Source organism: Anas platyrhynchos, chromosome 1, assembly GCF_047663525.1.
Source record: "Anas platyrhynchos isolate ZD024472 breed Pekin duck chromosome 1, IASCAAS_PekinDuck_T2T, whole genome shotgun sequence".
Taxonomy (NCBI): domain Eukaryota; kingdom Metazoa; phylum Chordata; class Aves; order Anseriformes; family Anatidae; genus Anas; species Anas platyrhynchos.
The window spans coordinates 55,390,512-55,411,359 of NC_092587.1; the positions used below are offsets into that span (position 1 = coordinate 55,390,512).

At 52.1% G+C, this 20,848-nt stretch overlaps 1 protein-coding gene across 3 annotated transcripts; it reads right to left on the minus strand.

Annotated features, from left to right (window-relative positions):
• TOM1 (target of myb1 membrane trafficking protein) lies at positions 1–20,829 on the minus strand. Of its 3 annotated transcripts, none has more exons than XM_027450011.3 (16): positions 20,675–20,829; positions 13,762–13,846; positions 12,009–12,087; positions 11,716–11,865; positions 11,472–11,606; positions 11,015–11,161; positions 9,873–9,989; positions 9,254–9,387; positions 8,557–8,590; positions 7,908–8,016; positions 6,779–6,899; positions 4,116–4,191; positions 3,611–3,673; positions 1,876–1,935; positions 1,497–1,533; positions 1–1,403 (listed from the first exon to the last, which is right to left on the minus strand). In XM_027450011.3, exons 1-16 carry the CDS (start codon positions 20,724–20,726, stop codon positions 1,255–1,257), a joined length of 1,548 nt encoding a protein of 515 aa, XP_027305812.1. In that variant the 5' UTR covers positions 20,727–20,829; the 3' UTR covers positions 1–1,254. The 3 variants fall into 3 exon arrangements, with proteins under 3 accessions (XP_027305812.1, XP_071894284.1, XP_027305818.1); XM_072038183.1 differs by lacking the exon at positions 20,675–20,829 and adding an exon at positions 19,956–20,118; XM_027450017.3 differs by lacking the exon at positions 3,611–3,673.
• Positions 20,830–20,848: the final 19 nt, after the last annotated feature.

Consider the following 20,848-nt stretch of genomic DNA (forward strand, 5'->3'; position numbering starts at 1 on the left):
TTTCTTCAGGGTCAAGAGTTTGCTCCTTTAATGTGCAATAAAAAAGGCAACTCTCCCAAATTCAACAAGAAATCCCACGAGCAGGAGCCCCAGGCTCGGCACCCTCCTCCCTGGCCGCCCCGTAGGATTAGGCAGCGTGTGTGCGGGTTTTTTTTCGGGAGGGTTTTGCTCCCCATGTGCAAAGGAGCTCCCGGCTGCTGCAAAGCTGTTTTTTGGTGTCGGATGAGTCTTGCTTCACCTCTGTGCTCACCAGCTGAACAAGCTACCCCAGCAACGGCACATTCTCCCTGGTGTAACAGTGCCTAAAGCCTCCAGCTTCAGGGAGCACAGCTCTCTGCCCCCAGCACACGGGGAGCCGCTAGCGCTGGCTGCTCAGAGGCACCGGGATCCTCCCCACACCACAGCAGGACACGGTGGAAGGCATCAGCGGAAGCAGCAAGAGGGAGGCGGGATGGTATCAGGGAAAGAGGGGAGGAAAGGATGAGAAGGGGGGAATTAAATTAACTGCAGAGTTTGCTGAAGGCACACCCCACCCCAGGGCAGGCAGCCCTTTCGGCCCGCAGGCTGGGTACCACTCACAGCTCGAGCCCTGCGTGCAGCCAAGGGCTTTGGGCCTGGCTGCTGTGGAACGGAAACGTGGGGGCTTGGGTAGGGCTCTGGACAAACTGACGGGGGAGAAGAGGAAGGGTTGTGAGTGGGAAGCTGTTGCATACCACAAGCACTTGTGCAAGAGAGGCTAGAGCAAGAGGGCCCCGCTACCATTAGTGTTTTTGCTCTGCCACCTGTAACGTCGCACGCCCTTGCTGCTTTCTAGTCTAACAGCAGCAGGCAGCGGGCCAGGGACCCGCTCTGTTGGGAGGCTAGGAAAGAAGCAGGCAGGCACGATTTCAGCAGCAGGCTGCAGCCTCTCCTGTTTCCTGGGCAAGATCTCTGACTGCCTCCCTGGAGAGGAGGGTGGGGAGCTGCTTCTGCTTTGCCCACCTCGTACCAAAACCAAAGCCCACACCTTCCACGTTCTCAAGCAGCTTTGAAAAGCCCCTTCACAAGCCTGTTGTGCGACATCCCTAAACACAACAATGGTTATCTGGAATCTGAAAGCAGCTTTAAGATAAAAACAACTCAAAAAAAAAAAAAAAAGAAAACAGGAAGAGAGTGGAGGAAGGGGACAGAGTCCTTCCCCTGCTGGCCCCTGGTCGGAGGCGAGCGAAACAGCACACACAGCCTCTTGCTCCACAGCACACCAGTCAGTAGCATTCACAAGGCAAACATAGCGTCATCTTCCTTCGCTTGCTTCCGATGATGGTTGGCAGCAGGAGGGGAGACGGACGTGCCTGCTGAAGAGCTGGACAAAGTGGGGAGCCGGTCCGCAACTTTTGCTCGCTCTTCCAGGAACTTGTCAAACTCTGGGACAAGAGCAGAGCATCAGCAAGGAGAGAGGTTTGTGGAAAAACCCAAGTGCTGCCAGCTGGAGAAGGGGGTTGGCTGGTGACTCTTACCTTCACTGGTGACACCTTTTGCATCCTCAGACTCCCCCTAGGGAAGGAGAAGGGCATGGTTAGAGGCAAGGCAGGCAAAGGTAACTCCACAGGTGTGATTCTCTGTCTGCATGGAGGGAAGTAAGACAGTGCTTCCCCTCTTCAGCAGTACAGACGTTTTTAAGTGGCCCTAAGCCCCAGCTCATGTGCCTCCCAAAAGGCTTTTTATACTGTTACAATACCCCAGGCCCTGTGTCCTCGCCTTTTCCTCCCCTGCTCCCTCCAAGCAGCCTGTGTCACACATTCAGCAGTGCTGGTGCCCTTGAGCACTGCCTAAGATCCAGCCCCACAGACAGCTCTGACAGGACGGCTGCCTCCAGGACAGCAGCCCCTCACTTACCACGTCAGTGGAGAGCCACTTTTCGATGTCTTCCATGAAATTGGCTTGGGGAACCGGCACCTGGGACAGAAGGAAAAAGAGAAATGAGGCCAAGAGAAGAGAGGGTGTTCTTAAAACCCACTCTGCAAAAGGGGAGCCCAACTCAAAATCTAACCCTCTTGTCCCACCATTCTGTCAGTTCAGGCCCTTCCAAAGGCGACTTGCAACTGCAAAGCTCTCCCAGCTACCAATGGCTCACCTGCTTCCTCTGCCCCATCCATACCCAGGCACGCGTAGCTTATAGGATGCGTGCCATTAAAAGCATCTGGGGTTTGGTAGTTGGCTTTGGGGTTTAGTACAGGATGAGGCTTTCCATTCCGGTAAGGACCCACTAGGTGGAAGCTGGCTGCTTGATTTAGGCAGCCAGAGAAGAGGCGTGCTTTTCTCCACATCGCCTCCCTTCCACAGAGCAGTGATGGTCTGATGTCAAAGTCTGTGGTGCTGAAGATAATGAATGTGCCAGGATTGGTACCGCACTGAGGGGAAAATACACCTGCCAAGAAGTGATTCCCTGGCAAGATCATGAAGCACAGCAGAATCTGACATCACACCAAACTATAGAAATGGATCCATCAAAGACAAAGTCCTCTGCAATTAAAGTTTGACTCCCAGTAGGGAAGAAGCTAGCACAGAAGACTTTACATCCCTGCACAATTTAAGCAGCAGAGACAACTTTCTAATGGACAGAGATATCCTTGAAGGAAACCAAGACCAAATCAAAACCCCAGATCCTTTCCTCCAGTCACAAGCTCCTGAACAAAGCTGAGCAAAGCTGAGCCCTTGCTAGAGGTTTTACAAGCAGAAATGCCAGAGGGTATCTGTAGGAGCTTTTTTTCTTAGTCTATATAGTACCTATAGCTCTCTCAGAAGATAGCGAGGCCAAGAAGAAGAGCAACCCCTTCTCACCAAGGACAGGCAGACTTCCCCAAACCAGGTAGCAAGTTCAGATAGTTACCACAGCTGGCAGAGGGGTGAGTGGGGATGGAAGAGGATGTGTAATATCAAGGAAGTTTCAAAGCAAAGTGGCTCTGTCTACCCAAAGAGGAACTCTTTGGAGTAGAAGTGCGTTCAAGCCAGCTGGACAGCTTGTGGGGAAACTTCCAAGAGCAGACATCAGTTTAGGCAGTGTCCATTTCAGGAAGGCAGGCTCACAGACTTCAGACCTGGGTGTGTCAAAACCGCAGCATGCCTGAGGTAGCGCAGTGCAGGAATTCCTGCTGCCGACAGATAAAATTCAACAGCTTGGGGGCTTGAGCTCTTTAGCTACAAGAGAAGTCCTCCAGCAGGATAAAAGCCAAAATAAGTTTTATTCTGAGTGGAGCAGCTCATGCTGGGCAGGAGAGGCTGCAGAGGGAATGAACAGCAGCAGCCTTCCCCATATTACTTGTGGTTAGTGCGGTGCCCTTGCTCCTGGGACACCCAGCCCGTAACAGGGCATCCTTTAGCTCACAGGGCAGCACATGCTCTTTTGGCCTCCAGGCTGCCGGGACTTTTCCTTACAATTACATATGCTTGAGGGAAGACTGACACTCTGCCTGCTTCCTTCCCGACCCTGGTCTCCAGGGCAGGGCTGTGCCATGTCACTTTGCAGTCTCCTGATGTCTGCTGTGCATCCTCATGTGCTGTGCCAGTGGCACCTCTGTCTAGTTCAGCAGCCCCAGCCTCCTTTCTCCCTGCTGGCGCCCCACAGTCTCACCATTCCTTGCCGCACCATCCAGTTAGTCAGCTGGGCTCCATCACTGGAGGCACCAAACTCCCCCTGGTCGAGAGAGAGTCTGCACTGAACACTGCTCTTGCAGAGGGTGGGGGAGAGGGGAGGCAGTGGGTTTAGGGTGGGGGAAAGAACACACTGTTAATGGTGGCCCACTTCTCTGACTGCAGAGAGGAGGCAAACAGACTTGGAAACCCGCTGAGGTAGAATAAAACCTATTTCCAAGTGGAAATTTCCTTGCAGATGTAAGGAGGCTATCCTGTTACCAACTGAGGCAAGTCCAGACTCTCCATAGTTCCTCACCTCCGAGGTTTAAAACATGAGGTGGAGAGCCCAGGGAGTGAATGCAGGTTGGTGGAGACGAGGAGTTATCATCAGTCACGTTAAATGCTTGATTTTTTTTCCAAACCGACTGCACATTTATTGCACTGGTGAGCAAGGAGGACACAACCATTCCTGGGGATGTACTAAAGGCTCTGTGGCCACTTACCGCTCCCGTGTTCTGCTGTCGGGCATCCAGGGCACCAGCGAGTCCTTTGGAGGCTTGGGGATCTTCGTACTTTACCCTGAAAGCACAAAGTTAGATGACAGACAGGTGAATAAAAAGCCCGAGAGTGGAGAGCAGGAACTCCTAAATATATACTCAGGGTTGCTGACTACAGAACATTTCATCTCTTGTCACTCTGCTACCAAGAGCTTCTAGAAAGGCAGGCAAAACCCCTACGAAAGATGAATGCAGCACACACAAAACAAAATAAACTGCTCACTGCAACATCACTGTGGAAAACCAGAGGACAGCCCAGGCACACGACAGGAGGATGACAAAGCATCGTCTGAAACCGATCATCCAACAGACTAAAACACAGTCGTACAGAGCTAGGTGCATCAAACATGGCACTCATCTTCTCTGGGGTTGACGACAGAGATAACTAACACAGACAACTAACACAGCAGAGTGCTACAGGAAGGATTTGAGCACTGAAGCCCCTGTGTACCCGTATACCTTCACAGGCATGGCTCAGAACCACAACTTTAACCAAGACCACTTAAGAACTGGTGGTGGCAAAGACTCGCAGATGTATGCCACGTAGGAGGTTAGGCTGGATGATCAGAATAGCCTGGCCTTGCTTCAGGGTCTCCAAACGCCTCGTTACAGCAACTTCTTTCCACACAGAGACACATCCCACCCCTCATCTCCCTTATTCCATTTCCGTGTCCCCGCTACGCAGCTACTGCACACACTAACGCCACACGTCACCATCTGATCCACGCAGGCTGGAACCAACAGTCCTTCCATGGTGGGAGCACGAAGCCTGTCCCAGAAGCTCTCCGCAGGTCTCCCCTCCAGCTGCTCCCAGGCCCCTCCTTGCAGCCGTAGCAGCCCATCACGTGGATCCGTTCTTGTTGAGGGCCAGGGGCTTGGGCCAGCGACGCTCAAACTTCTCGAAAAAGTGCTCATCCGTGAAGGGGCCGCTGTGGACGATGGCATCAAGGATGAAGTACAGTGCTGCTATCATGCCACTGATGAGGAAGAACGGCAGGAAAGGCTTGAGGTGTTTCAAGCACTGCTTCGCAGAGATGCTCATGAAGCACGGGGAGTCAGGAACAGACCCCAGCTGCAAGAACGTCTTGTCCGGGAGCAGCAGGGAAATGGGTCGGTTCAGAGGGAGGGGGACACTGACAGCAGAGGCTGGTGAGTGAAATGGGAAACCCGAGCCAGTGAGAGAAGAGGCTACCTGGCAGGGGTGCAAATGTGGGCAGATGGAAGGCAGAGAGGCATAAATAGAAGACGCCTCATTACAGCAAAGATCACAAGTCTCAGTGTGTTAAGGATTGCACCATGCCGGGGAGGATACGATTCCACCCCTGCCCAGCTCTCCCGCGGCCACCAGCACCGAGCACATACCAGAAGCTCAGATTTCAGCCCCAAACTGGAGGCTGTTGGCACCTGTGTTTTGCCCTGGACTGCCTTTACCCTGAGGCAGCACACCCACTGTGTGCTGGGAGCTCTCTGCATGTAGCCATCTACCCAGGGGTTCCCAGCCCTGAGTGAAGTGGTTTAGGGCTAAGAGTGGTGGGATTCACGTTGAGCAAACAGGCTGAGCCCAAACCAGCTGTCTGTGTGTGTAAGCACGGCTTCCCAACAGGCTGACGTGCTCCTAGCCCAGCAGTGTGGTGAGGGAGGTGCAGGGCCAGCCCGGCTCGTGGAGGCAGAGCAGGAGGAGCTCAGTGTTTGGACACGATGACCAGGAATAAATCAAGTTGTGTGCTGCCCGTGGACTGCTAGAAGCAGTCTGAGACAAGGGAATGAAAGGAGACATCCTGATGAGGTCTGAACTTGCCACTGTACAACTGCAGAGGAAGGCACTCCAGGGGTGGAGATCAAGAGCACAAGTCTTGGAGGGCTGGAGGGAGCCCTGTGCCTGTGGACTCTGCTGCTTGGTAACCTGTGGAGAACAGGGGGTGATTCTGACAGGTGAAAGAGATTCAGTGAGCCAAAAGGATCCAGTCAGCACAGCTCTTGTTGGCTCCTCCCAGAATAAGGACTCAGGAATCCACTCTTTGCAGAAGAGAAAAGCCCTCTTTAGTCCAGATGAGACAACACCCAACTCTTGCTGCTTTCCATAAGGAAGTCTCAAACATCAGTCTCATTTACCAACAGGGAAACTGAGGCACAGAGCAGTGCCCTGTCTTGCAAGCCACACTGGATTGTGTTTTTCCTGCACTCCAGTTCAACAGTCAGTCCATTAGGCTCCACTGGTATTCAGTGACAACCGAGTTCGACATCTTCCCAGTCAAGGCACGGAGCAACTCCTGAGTTCACAGACAGACAAGGAAACTCAGCCAGTCCCACTCCACACCTTCATCTCCCATCACTGAGCATCCCAGCACATGCAGCCCCTCTGTTTAGCAGTAAGGGACACGCACACACACAGACCACTTCCTTTTCCATGTGCCCAGGACACTGTGAGGGGGAGACGATGTTAGCAGGGGAACTACTGAGGTCATCCTACAAACACTGCATGGGAAGAGCACGTTTCTGTCACATCCGACTGCCTCCTAGGAACTGCTGCTTGCTGAATTCACAGCCCCTGTTTCCCCGCACGCTCCCCACTTACAAGAAGGCAAGAACAGAAGGGGTGCTACACTCACTCTCTGCGCTGCTCAGCCAGCGAGCTGCCCCGGGTCATGGCAAACATGTCGAACTCTTCTTCCAGCTTGCCGGAGGTGTTGAGGGACTGCAGCCCTGCACTCACGCTGCTTGAGCCCAGGTCTGTGGGAGACAGAGGAGGGTGAGCAGGCAGGACAGAGCAGTGAATGGAGGGCTGTGTGCTTGGAGTACTAAGTGGAAAACCAGCATCAGAACAGGCTGAACGGCTCTAGGCCCACTCATCAACCCTGCCCCTCAGCAGCAGAACAGCGTATGCACGCGTTGGGTGATGTGAGTGAAGTGCCAGACTCAGTTTCTTCTTCACCTGCTCAGCAGGATATTTTTAGCTCAGTCTGGCAACAGCGGCATCGATTTACTGCACTGATTCTGAAGGCCAGATGTTCCTTACCATTTAAGACAACACAGGGAATTGCTCCATAACCTGTGGAAGAGAATAACCTGTGCTTCTGGGCAAACACCTCTGAGACTCTGAGACAGACAAGTGGATTTCCATTATTTAAGTGTCACCTGAAAAACCCTGATTTGAGAAATATCTCCACTGGCTTGTTTGTCAATACAGTCTTCCTGATTTTCTGTAGCTGCACCCAAGCTCTACTGAATGTGCTCACAGCCAGTGAGAGAGCTTCAGGCACTACTATGTAGGCTGTTGGTATGTCCTGAAGACCATCAGGACTGTTTAGGCTTTCTGACAACCTGTCAAGACCTGGGTCCTGAGCCCAAGATGCTCACGGCTGCCTTTGCAGTACAGCTCAGCAGCTTTTTTCCTCCCAGACACCACACAGCAAGAGGCAACTGCACTGCTGTTAGGGATAGGAGGGGGAGCATCTTTTTCCTTTTCCCTGCTGGAAAGCCCAGACCTCAGCCACAGCCTAATGCTGAGGTCCTCCTTAAGCCATGACCACCTCGTGCACAACCTGAGGCTGTGGATGCTGAGACATGCTTGTGTCCATTGGCACATACACAGGTTTCTTCATGAGTTTATTAGTTGACAACATACCCTATTTCTCTAGGTTACTTTATAAACGTAGCTAAATTATTTTAGAAGGTGATTCAAGGGTATTAAAGGGTTCTCAGGATAAGGACCGAGGGGAGTACTACATGGCAACTCACTCATTCCAGCCAGCTGGGAGGAGAGGTTGTTGGTGACTTCAGGTTGTTTCGCCGCAGAAGGAGTACTGGGTCCCAGGTCAATCAAGCTGTTCTGGGCCTCGGTTGGTGCCTTTGGAGAAAAAATGGAAGATAGTGAAGACTTTGTGAGGTTTGGACACCTTGACCCCCTAGTTCTAGTTCTTTAACACTGGAGAGGAAAGCCCTTCTGTAGTCCATCAAAAGATACCAGCTGGATAAACCTCTCCTTGGAAGAACAGGGGCAGTGATGGGAGAACTGGCTGGGAATAGTGTCCCAGGGCAGAACGGATGTCTGTAGGTTGGGTGCTGCTCAGACAACAGGGCAGTGCTGACACAGCGAGGTTCATTTGGGAACTGGTCCTCTCCATGCTCAGCACCCAGAAAACACATCTACAACTGGTCTGTCCTTATTCTTTGGGTGAGGGGAAGGGGCCCACTGCCAGGGAGGGAGAGGACAGCACTGGGAACTGGACTGTCCTGCACACCAGTGTGGTCTGGTGCAGCTGAGCAGGAAGAACAAAGCCTGCAGCTTTCAAGTGGGGCAGATGGGATCCCTTTCCAACTCAGCAGGATACAGCAGGTGCTGCAGGATGCAAACTGAGCTGTACCAAAGGCAATAACTCTGAGTTACCTTAACAGGCTGTCCAGTCCGAAGACGCTCAAACCTGTAAGAAAAATAACAGGACGTGACAGCATGAATTACAAGAGTGTGTGCTTGTTCACCCTCAACCCAACAGATTTCTCAGGAAGGCCTGGCACAGTTTGCCCCTTCCTACATACTTGGAAAGAGGGAGCATGGTTCAGGGCTCAGTTCTCCCCCCTGGACAGAAGACACCACAACGGAGCCCACAGAGTTCACGTCTCCAAAGGTGTGGTGTGAGGAAGCTTCTTGTGATACTCCAAAGCTAATTCTAATCAAAATGGTTCAAACCTAGCTCTCCTTCACGCAGACAAAAGGGACCAAATTCTCCAGATTTCACCCTAGCAGAAGAGATAAGTTTGGTGAAATGGAGGACAAAAAAGGGTGCAAATTCCACCTGGGCAAGTCCTTTCTGTGTCTGCCTGCCGCAGAGCTAGAAAACCATCTCTTTCCATGCAGTTCCCTCCTTCTTCTGGGTTGGGTTTACATACCATCAACAACACAGTGTCTCAGAAGGGGCAGGAATAAGTCAGGAAGAAGTATGAATTGGCTCTTTTTTCACAGATGGGTGGTACAGGCTGACACCTTAAGCATTACATCCATGGGCAGTTCAAAAGTGTGGAATAAAAGGCTATCAGAAGGCAGGCAACTCTTGTGGAAGACCAGGGCAGAGAAGGGAGATGGGTACCTTTCATGGCGTAGAAACACATTGTTGAGGTTGTCGTTGATGAGGAGTAGCTCCTCGGTGAGCTGCTCATGGAGGACACGGGGAATCAGTTCCAGCACACGCTGCTGCATGGCTCTGCACGTACGATTCAGCTCCTGCTCACAGCAAGGCAAAGTTACCACAAAGGTGAAACTGAGGCTGAGCACTCGCGGATTTGGAAGTGTGACTGGGACAGACAGACCCCAGAGCCTGCTGGAGCCTATCAGCAAGTGTAGAGAGGGAACAGATACTGATATGAGATTTAAACTGAATATGAGCTTTACAGTTACTGGTCTGCTCTCTCCTCACAATTGCATGCTTCTTGTTTAACACATCATTTAGAAAAAAAAGGCCCTCAGGGATTACAGGTCCTTATGTGAGACAACTCCAAGCTCAACAGTGCAACTTCCCTTGGCCATTTAAACTCCACCTCCCCTGTGACTCCCTTATCCCATCACACCCCGATGAGCCCCACACTAAACTGTCCACTTCAGTTGCTCCCCATGCCTGTCATGAGTAATTCCTCAGCCCCTCAAGTCACTCCTAAATTGAGCTCCATGTGCCAGCCCTCTGCCCAGCAGCACTGCCTTCTGTTCCTTACTTGCAGCAGCTCCAGGTCAGAATTCTCAGCCTGGGATGGCACCAACTCTGTCAGCATCTCCGACATGACCTTCACGTTCCCGTTCACCACTTCCAGCTCGCTGCGCAGCTTCCCGACCTGCAGAAGGGAGGGGAAGCGTTAACTACTCAGCCTAAAAGGCTAGGGGGATAGATAAGGTAGCTCTGAATGGCAGCACACAGCGTGTGCGTGTTCACAGAGCCAAAGGGAACGGCCACTGGAGAACTCATTTGTCACTGCTTAGTTTGGCTCCTGGGAGCTCCCAGCCGAAGGAAGCCCCATTACTCACCATCAAATTCATTTGCTGCTAAAAGATGCCAGGCTCTCACCGGGGACCTTTGCCACTACGCCTAACCTTGAATTTCAACAGCCAGCACAGGATGCTGTTATGATTCAGTCTTTCCCCTGCCAGCGGCTCCTGTGTGGCAGCCACTCCAATCATTTCATTTCTGAAGCAGCGGAAGAGGGGAAGAAATGAATTCCCATCCAAAAGGTGAGCCTGGGCTAAGTGTGCAGTTGAAGCTCTTTCTCTCTGGTTTCAGAGGCTACTAATGAGCCCCCTGAGAGCAGTCTCTAGCTTCTGTTCTGTGCGGGGATGCAAGCTACCAACAGCTGGAGGATTAGTGCTGAACCTGCTGTCATATGAAGTCAGGGCGAGGAAGGAGAAAACAGGATGGGGAAACAACTGAGAAAGCCCTGGCCTTTGCAAGCCACATAACCAGATAGTGCTGATTTACATAAAGTCAGCAGTGAGGCAAGATAAACAAAGATGATAAGGAGGCATGCACTGAGCAAGCTTACACTGCGCTGCACTGCTCTGCAAAGACCTCACTCAAAGCCTGTGTGTCTCAGTTCCCCTCTTCCCTGCAGCCAAAGGATCCTCCCTATACCTGCTGGCAGCCCTGTCTTAGGGAAGTAAAACCACTCTGTGATTGTGGTGCCCCAGCTCATCATTATGACCACGAAGGAGCTCTGGTGAGCCCTAGAGGGGTGATGTTTTAGAACAACTCCTTAAGGACAGAGGCTGGGGAAGGACCAGGGCAGCAGTTCCAGGAGAGCATTGGTGAAACAGCCCCCGGGTGGAGGCACGCTCAGCAGCACCACAGGGTCTGTGTGCAACTCACCTGCTCTGGTGTGGGTGTGATGGGCGCCTCGCTGGATGTCTCTCTGCCAGCGGGCAGGGTGACAGGGTGGAGGATGGACTCGATCTGCTGCGGGGAGTTGACCACAGGTGAGTTCTGTCCGGACTGGGAGTTGGAGCTGTACACAGTCTGTGGACAGAGGTGGGAGAAGTGGCAGAAAGAAGATGTTAGACATTCCCAGGTAGTGCAATTGTGAAAGAAACGTTGATGTCAGCTCCCCAGCTGCTTTCAACAGTTCTTCTAGCTTCTCTGCCTCACCTCCCCCACATATCTTGCCCTGTAGCTGTAGCCACTTTGCCCACCACAGCCTTGCAAAGAGGCTTTCCTGCAGCTTCTCCCTCCTCATTTCCTCTAAACGCGACCTAAAGCTGCTGCAGTCCCCTCAGATCTCCAGAAAAATATCAGCCCAGCTTCCTTCTCCTCAGCAATGCTCCCATACCCTCCGCGGTGTGTGGATGGGTGACAGCATGTCCAGGTCGGTCATGGGGAACTCCAGGCCTTTCCGTCTAAGGTCTTCATAGACAGCCACGACACCAGTCAAATCCGGAGAGCTGCGGAAAGCATCCGCCCAGGACTGGGGAAAGGGAGACAACGCAGCCCAGCGTCATTTGACAGTGCACAAACACCTACAGGCAAACACACTCTCTCTGAACCGGTGCAGATGCTCGCTCTTCTTGGCTCACCTGGATGAGGGTCAGCACCTTGTCGTGCACTATGGCAGGCGGATTGTTCTTCGGCAGGATTGTTCTCACCAGGACGCTTTCCACAAAGTCCTGGCTGGCCACAAGGACATGGAAGCGATGGCCACAGTTTTTGACGCACGTCTCCAAGACCTTTGAAGGCAAAGAAGCATTAGCTGCAGCTTTCTCTGCCTGCATGGGTTGGCCTTGCTGTCTGTGGGTACCCGTGTCTTTGCAGTCAAGGACTCAGCTTTACAGCAGGACATCACAAAGCTGAGAAAGACCTGATCACTCACCGTCAAAGCCAGCATAACTTCATGGAAATTCTTATTCCCTACAATTCTCTTCTTTATGGCTCGGAAGGCATCTTTGGGTCTGCAGGAGAAATCAGATGGAGAAATGTTATCACAAGGTTGATTCTTTCTCACCTAGGGAGAAAGAATCGAAGTAAAACAGCCACTGGCATCTAGAATCTCATACTCAGTGGTGACCATTCCCCCACCACGTTTTCAGTGTGGCTTGAAGCAAAGACTGGTAAAGCAGCTTCTGCCTGTGGTTCTGCAACAGAACCAGGGTCCTCCTGGTGAGTGCTGTTGCTGGAACTGGAGGCTTTTGTGTTATTGTCTGCAACAATCCAAGGTGTACAGACAAAACAGAGGGGAGAGTAAATACAAAAATAGAAATGTACTGTTTGGGGACGGAGCAAAATCCCTTAGCAAAGATGCCAAGAAAGGAACACAAAAAACTTGGCATGGGTTAGAAGCAGGAAGGAGAAAGAGAGAGATGAAACAACCCCTGTTATGTTTAGAGAGAAGCTTGTTAAACAAAATTTCCCTGGAGGAAAGGAAGCAGGGGAGATGCAGTGGCAAAATCTTGCATATACTGCAGGTAGACAGGAGAGCAGCAGCATAGCAGGGCCTCCTTAACCCCTCTCAGAGTGGTCTGAGCCCACTGTGGTTCTGTGAGAGGGCACAAAGGGACTCGTGTGCTCCAGCAGATCACAGGAAGAGAGACTGGGCTGGAAGAGCAGCAGTGCTGCAGGGCAAGAGTGAGATGGAAACACTGAGGTAATGAGGAGGGCAGGAGTGGATCGAATCAGGGGGCAGTAAGGCTGTAATGGATGGGCATTAGCAGGAGAATGGGAGAGAGCTCCACGCCAGGAGGGTGCAGCTGTGCTAGCAGCAACCCAGAATTGAAATACTAAGTGGTGACAGCTCAGGAGTGTTAGCAGAGACAGGCAGATCTGCACCATGGGGATAGCAGGACTGGAAAACAAGGGGTGATAGATCTGTAACTAGAGACATTTGACTTTGTTAACATACAACTGTGAAGCAGAAAATTGGGCTAGCTAATCCTCTATCAGCTTCACTGCGGGGTGGGACAGGAGCGAAACCTACATCATCTACTCTATGTATCACCTTCTTTTCTACATGCTGTTCTTGACATCTCCAGTGTGAGAGGGAGCGGTCCCTCTTGAATTCACTGGCAAATCCCCAGGTACAGAGTTAACATGGCTGGCAGATTTCTGAACATCCCACCCCAGGGAGAGGGAGACAAAGGCTCTCCTACCCACTTTGTGCATGTCTGAGTGAGTGTATATGGAAATAGCTGAGAACATAACCCCAGCAGGACTCACACTGTCAGGGGACTGAATAGCAGCCTGAGATTTTCCTCTCTCCACAGTCACTGCTCTGGAGATTTCTACATTCCCAGAGGACAGAGAGGGATACGAAGGAGGAATAAACCAGAGTAAAAATATTGGAAACGTGCCTTTGGGAGATGGGAGGCAGCCTGGCTTGGATCTAGGTTTCTCTGGGGACTCTGAAGGCCTGTTTGAATGGCTCCCTGTGCTCACAAGGATTGCAGGGAGCCATCTAACAGCTGCTCTTGACAGCTTTGCTGTGTCTCTAGATCCCCCAGCAGAGTCTCATCTAAGGGACTGTTGGGCAGCCTGGCTTATTACCTCCACCACTGTAGCCTAGGGACGTAGTGTTACAGGGAGTGTGCTGGGACCTGCTGCTGGAGGAGAACCCTTGCCAGCTCCCTTACCCTTCTTCGGTCTCGTTAATGATGTCGCAGATCTCCATGTTGAGAGCCCAGTCCTCGTTCCGCAGGGACCCATCGGTAGCTCTCTCTGGAAGACAGAAAACAAGACAGGACAAGGCTAAGAGTGGCCCTGGGACTCTCACGGCTGCTGTTCTGCTGTCACTGCACCCCAGAGCCCGGCCTCCTTCTCCCTGCCTTCCACCACCAAATATAATCAGGTGAATCAGGCAGCAAAGTCTCAGCCACCAAGTGCTTCCCACTAGGTGTCACCACCACAAAGCACATCGCTGGCTGCTGTCGGGACAGGCATTCGCTCAACTTTGCCCACAGCACACATGCTATCAGACATGGACCGCCTGATCCCTGCTGCGTACACACAAAGGGAGAGGGCCTCAGCAGAAAATGCATGACTTCAGCTCCACAGCTGGAGAAATGGAGGCTTATTTGCTTTGCTGCTGCACAGCCAGGAAAAGAAACCACGAGCTTGGCCTGCTCACACCGCCACGGATCGAATGTCAGCGGCGTCGCTTTTGGTTGCATCAAGTTAATGAGACCAATGAATCAGCCCCATTGCTTACATACATAAAGCGCCTATCACCACATCGATACGGCGTTTCACACGGGTCACCTTGCTTTCACATGGGTTCTACAAAAATAAACAAGCAAACATAAACAACCCAGATGGGACCTTCCCGTCTTTAACATTTGCTTCTTTCCCCTGAACTTCTGGCCTCTGGGGAATACGAGCAGAAGAGGACTGCAGGCTGAAGCCGAAGCAATCTTGTTTCAGCTTTGACCGTGTCCCCTTTAATTAGGAATTCCTCAGTCAGCCTTGATGTTATTCAAGGCAGAGACTTGGGCAACAAGCAGCTATTAGTAGAGAACACCAGTGCCTCCACCCTGTAATCAGCCGTCTCTCGGCCCCAGCCACACGGGCTGACTGATGCCTTTAGGGACACCACCAGCAGCTGGGGGCAAAGAGAGCCCAGCAGCGGGGTGGGCAGGGCCAGGCACTCTCCAAACCGCAGGGAAACACTGAGATACAGCACATGGCAAGCAGCGGGGGAGAGCCATCTTTCCAAGCTCTCCCATCCTGTAAAATGCCTGGCAGCAGTGGGGCAAGACAAACTAAAGAAGCCAGACCAGTTCAGCACCTACCAGGTGCTCCTCAGGAGACCCAGCGAGACACTTAAAGTGGGACTGAAACGAAGTGCCCACTCATGCAGCGGTAATGGGGTGGGGGGCCAGAACACAGGAAAAAGATTTCTAATTCCTGACACGGTAAGCACATCCATCATGTTTTGGGATGTCGTGTTTCTGAGGATCAGTCAGAAAGCTGCTCACAGCTCCCTGCAACACAGCCTCTCTTGTACATGTGTCCTTCCCACAGATTGCACACCATAGCGTGAAGCGCCCTGCATGAATCTTATCATAATGCAGACGCCACCTTTTCTGTTGACTGCAGAACCTACTGATTAGACTGTGATTAGGTTGATTACATTGTGGCCACAACCAGATGGAAGAGGGCAAACAAGGCAAGGAGAGTGGCAAGGAGAATTTTCTACCTTTCTGTAAGTCTGCCTACCATCGGAATAGCCCGAAGGCCTCTCGATTCAGGTGAATTTGTGTCACTTTGGTCATTCAGATGAACTTTCTGTCACGCGTGCCATGGAGGAATCCTGGCCTCTGCAGATCTAAGCTTCCTCATTGAAGCACATGAGGTAACATCACACTGAGTGATGTGGTGGAGAATATATTCAGGGCAGTCTACATGGACTACAGGGGTGCCCGCCTGGTGTACCACACAAAACACAGGGGAAGTGTTTTCTGTCAGGGCAAACCTGGGATCAGGACTCTGATGGATTTGGTGCATGTGGTCTCAAAGCCACACTTTGCTATCGCTCTCCTCTGGCATGCTGAGGAGCACTTCCCGCTCAGGATGCACCTCAGTTTAAACTCCAGCCTCCCCAAAAGTTCCTGTGAACTGCTTGTTGCCCCTGGCAGTGAAACTCGCAAATCAATCGCGTGGTTTTGCTCTGCTGAAAGGAATTCCACATCTATCCTTCACACTCCTGAAGGAAAACACTGCACGTGGAAGGAAAAAACAAAACTTGGAAACTGGGTTCAGCCTAAAGGAAGGTCCAAGCTACAGAAGAAACCAGGGACGAAATGGTAACAGAATTTAACCTTCAAATCTTTGCTGTTCAAAAACCTCCCCAACCCCCCTCATACTCTTTTTTGCCCTACATGAGTGTGAACAGACTGCAAACGCACTTCCCTGTGCTCGATGCTACTCTGCAACCCGCTCCCCTGCCCTCTTTTTCCTTCCAAATGTGCTCCTCCTGCCAAGGCTGGGGAGCAGGTTTGCTTTCCAGAAAGGAATGCAAACAAACCGTGTGTGCTCCCTCACCTGGCCGGCCTGTACGGGAAAGTGGGGATTCCTCAGAGGTGACACACAGCCCCACAGCCACCCCACAGCGGTGCTGTGATCCCGCCACCCTCACCTCCCTTCTGACAGCGGTTGGCGAAAAGCTGCAGGAGGAGAGCAGCTGCCCTAAATGCAACCAGAAAATACGGAGGTGGAAGAGCAGAATTAGGGCATATGGAAAACAGGAACACGACCACACGACATCTCCAAGGACAAAGCACTTGAATTTACCAGCAGAGATTAAGGCCTGGCCTATCTGGCCTTGGGAAGGCTGGAGCTAATGCCCTCTAAATCCTCCTCGCTTCTAAGCACTAAGAGGCTGCCCAAGCCTTGTATATGCTGGAGTTTTCCCTGAAAATCCTGAACTTTGCCCTTTTGCTAAAGCCTGCGGTTGGGAAGGAAACAAAGTCTACTCATTAGCAACATGAAGGATCAGGACGGCGGGCCCTGTTTCACGAGCTGTAATTTGCACATGAGCCGTCTGCCCCTCATGAAATATGAGCCCGGGGATGCCGACAAGTCCCTAAAAACAGCGAGGACAGGAGGCAGGGAATGGCTGCCCGCCCAGCACTGCCTGGCAGGGCTTATCAGGCAGCTTCTGCGTGTGGCGAGCTGATCCCGACCTGCTGCGGGGTATGCCTGTGAGGGAGGTTATCGGCGGTGTATCAATGCCGTATTCTTCAAAGCCCGACACCAGTTGGCTGTGGACCACGCTGCGTGCAAGAAGCCCTCCATGGGCCCGCCTCAAAGCCATGTTGTTTTGGCAGCCAGGCTGGCTTCCCGGGTGTGACAGCGCCAGGGTTTGTCTGCTTGCAGCGTGCTGCCTCACTAATTGCTCGCCTCAACCCCGAGCCGCTGAGGGCTGTGGTACGGGGTCAGAGCGAAGCAAAGCGATGGCTCTTTCTTCCCGGCATCTGATGCACTCCTGCTGACTGTGATTAAGTCATAAAAGTTATCTGGAGCCGTGAGATAAGAAACTATTCTGAACTCGGCATAACTGGTACACCGGAGCTGTACCTTGCTTTGTGCCATGGAGGAATTTCGTGGCTTTGTTCCTGTACAAGCCTCCTGCCTCTTCCCTCGTGGCAGGGAGAGCCCAGTGCCGGGCTGGCAATCCCACCCATTCCCGGGAGAGATACTAAGCAGGCTCCACCTCCCTTTGCTCTCCTTCAAAGGTCTGAAGCATCCATAATCAGCCAAGCAGCATTCAGAAACCTTTCACAGAATCATTTAGGTTGGAAAGGACCTCTGAGATCATCCAGTCCACATGTTAACCTAGCACTGCCAAGTTCACCATTAAACCATGTCCCTAAGCTCTACAACTACATGATTTTTGAAGACCTCCAGGGATGGTGACTCAACCACTTCCCTGGGCAGCCTGCTCCAATACTTCACAACCCGTTTGGTGAAGAAATTTTTCCTAATATCCAACCTAAACTTCCCCTAGGGTAACTTAAGGCCATATCCTCTGGCATGCTCCACTGCAGCTCGTCAGAGACCAGTGCCCTGCTCCAAGTCAGGCCCTTAACCAGGATGCCTTCAGCACTCTGTCCTAATGGCTTAAAATTCCTTGGCAAAGCATCAGGCACTTTCTCACCAATTTCAATAGGTGTTTGAGGGCACCTGCATTTTATTGCACAAGACAGCATAGGTTCAGCAGAAAGTAATGCAACAGTCCTTTCTCCCAACCTCCCTTCAATCTGTAACAATGAATTGGCCCAATTCAGCATCCTGGCCTAAATCGGCATCCAGCACAGTTGCCTTGCTAAGCCTCATGCTTTCACTTTCCACAAGGAAACTTTAGCACCAGCTCAGCTGGGATTCCACCATTCAGCCCTGCTGTACTTCTCCAAAGACGGAGGAGACAACTTGCTCACAGAAGGGTGCAGGGACATCCGCACGGTGGGACCCAAATGGCTGTGGGGATTGTTCTGGCACAGTGTTTTATCTGCTCCTCTCCCTCACCCATGAGCACAGGCAATCTGCTTTCACCTGCTGCCTCTTTCCAGTCTCAGCTTTCCCTGGTTCTCATGCTTAACCACTCCCCAAGAGTAAAAACTCCTCTCCATCTCTGTACTACACCTTCACTTCTCTCCCTTGCCTGGCTTCACTCACTAAAATAACCTCTCTCTGTCCCTTTCAGTACTGCTATAATTACTAGCTATTCTAGGCTTCAGGGTTCAGGAGAGAGCACTGGTGGTTTCCTCTCCATTCTCTCACTCCACCTTGTTACTACTAGAGCACCTCCTTGAAATTAGATTTTCCATTTTTTATTTAGCTCCATTTACCTCATTTCCGTTTTTCTTTTAGCTCCTAGATAGAGGCCAAGTGGGTTACCCTTTCAAGGGTAAAATCCAAACTACAATGCTTCAGCACTCTGAAAGTTTCTCCATTGGTCAGAAATATTTTATTTCAATTAAATGTCTGTATTCATCTTACTTAGGAAGAGACGTTGTGGCCTGAAAATAGGGCAAAGGCAAATTCCATGACTATATCTCAAGACTGGGAGTAAGAAGGTGTAAACTTACTCCTCTGCAACTGACTCATAATCACGGAGATTATCTGAGTATTCACTTTGATTATTTGAATATCCATTTCCCTGACAGCAAAATAAGTGGGATTTACTACATTCTCATTAACGAAGGAATTTGAAAACATCACTGCAATGTGCCACAGAGGGTTTTTTTATTTTTATTTGTTTATATTTTTTATTCTATAGCCTTCATCTAAAGCTGTTTTAGACTTTATAAGCTGTATCAGACACATACGACTTTGCCCAAGTAATTTACCATGATGTCGTATCAGCTTTCTGCAGACAGCCTGCAGCAGCAGCACTGTGTAGGTTTGGTGCTCAGACTCACGGGTTCACTATGCAGCTGCCACAGACCTACTAAACAACTTGATTAAGTCATGTTCACGTCTCAAATTAGATAGAGAAGATAGCATTTATCCACATCCCTGGGATGTTAGGCGATGTTCAAAAGGAGAAAACATTCATATTTACAGCCATCAGCCCTTTTTAGTCCTCCACACCCCAGTTGCTTTCTCGTACGCTGCAGGTCCTCCACCCCATTGGACTCCAATAACCCCAATCAACGCCAGTCATTAAGATTTCCCTACTGTCACACCTCTGATACAGAGGACTCCAAACTCCTGTTTGACAACACTCTTGAAATACTTTCTTCCTCTTCTTTGCTGTCAGTTTGTTGCTTGAAAATCCCTTAAAGAGAAGTAAAGCCTAGTGAGGAAACCACTCACAATCTGACTACTATAGCGATCAGAAGATCTGGAGGGCATGTAGTAACCCGTAACACCAAAAGATGACTTCAGTTTGCCTGTACCCAAACATAACAACGTATCTGATACGCTGGCTGGAAGAATCAAAGAGAGTCATTCTGTACAGGGCAGGAGAAGGCTTCCCTTGGAAAGTGTGATGAAACATGTGACTGTCATCTGGGCAGGCATTACAGATCATTTAGAACTTTTTTTTTTACTGAAAACCTTCCCTGGTGTTGGTTTGGTCAGTGAGAGCCTCTGAAATAGGCAGCACTTAAAAAAAAAGCGTTTCCTAAAGCAGCTGCTTTGCTGCTCCCTACCCGCCCCATGCACAGCACCCGTGTGAGCGTGATGAATCAGGGGCTTCATGGAGGAACGGAACAAAGGTCTACACAAGGGACGGAAAGCAAGAGCGGGCATTTGCATAAACATACAAACGGCCATTATATGGGATGGAGACATCCTGTATCGAAAACATCACTGCGGGCACAACCTGGAGGCACTTCGGATGACACAACACGGGAAGAGAGGCTTCTTTATTGTAAGCATTTTTAGAACCACATCTCTTTCCAGACCAGCGTGGCTGTTTGTGGCCTTATTCTTTCTCTCAGACCTCGTGGTGGGAAGCTCAGGGCTGGCAGCCTCCCTTGGGGAGACCCACGGCGCCCACCGGCCGTGCCACAAGATGGCCGCACCAAGCCCCCCACAGCCCCTAGCCCCGTAATGGCCGCCCCCTCGGGCAGGGCACGGGGGTCTTCCCGCCCAGGCGCTGATTGGCCGCTGCGGCTGGAGCCCAGCCAATCAGCAGCCCCCCTCCCAGCGAAGCCCCCCGGCGAGGTGCAGGCGGGAATGGCCGCGAGCCAATCACGGAGCTGGGCACCGCGGGGGGGGGGGGGGGCGTGGCTCGGACCCCGTCCCCTTTAAGCGCGGAAACTTCGCCTCGCCACCTCGAGACCCCTGCGCGCCGCGATTGGCCGCCGCCGGCGCCTCCTGGGGCCGCGCGCTCCCCATTGGCCCAGAGCGCCTGCCACTCAGAGCCGAGCACCCCTCCCATAGGCCGGCAGCGCGGGGGGGGCGGGAGCAACAGCTTCCCGGTGGAAAGAGGGGTCCTGCGGCGGGCGGGCGGGCTTCAGACCGAGGGTGGGCGGCGAGGCGGGAGGTTGGGGGGGGGGGAGACGCGCGCGGGGCGGCGCGGCGCGGCGCGGGTCTCACCGATGCGCTGCCCGACGGGGGAGCTGAAGGGGTTCCCCAGCAGAAAGTCCATCGCCGCCGCGGTCAGCTGACTGCAGCGCTCACGTGACCGCCGCGCCGGGCCGGGCCCCGCCGTGACGCCGCCCCCCCCCCCAGACACCTCCCTCCTCCCGTGTGCTCGGTACAAAGGCAGGG

Excerpts from the sequence above, each read along its gene's own strand:
- TOM1 (XM_027450011.3), bottom strand. The coding sequence starts at position 20,726 with ATGGACTTTCTGCTGGGGAACCCCTTCAGCTCCCCCGTCGGGCAGCGC. Across the intron at positions 11,866-12,008 it reads AAGTTATGCTGGCTTTGACG|GTCTTGGAGACGTGCGTCAA; the intron begins GTGAGTGATCAG and ends TTGCCTTCAAAG. Across the intron at positions 11,607-11,715 it reads AGGTGCTGACCCTCATCCAG|TCCTGGGCGGATGCTTTCCG; the intron begins GTGAGCCAAGAA and ends CCCTTTCCCCAG.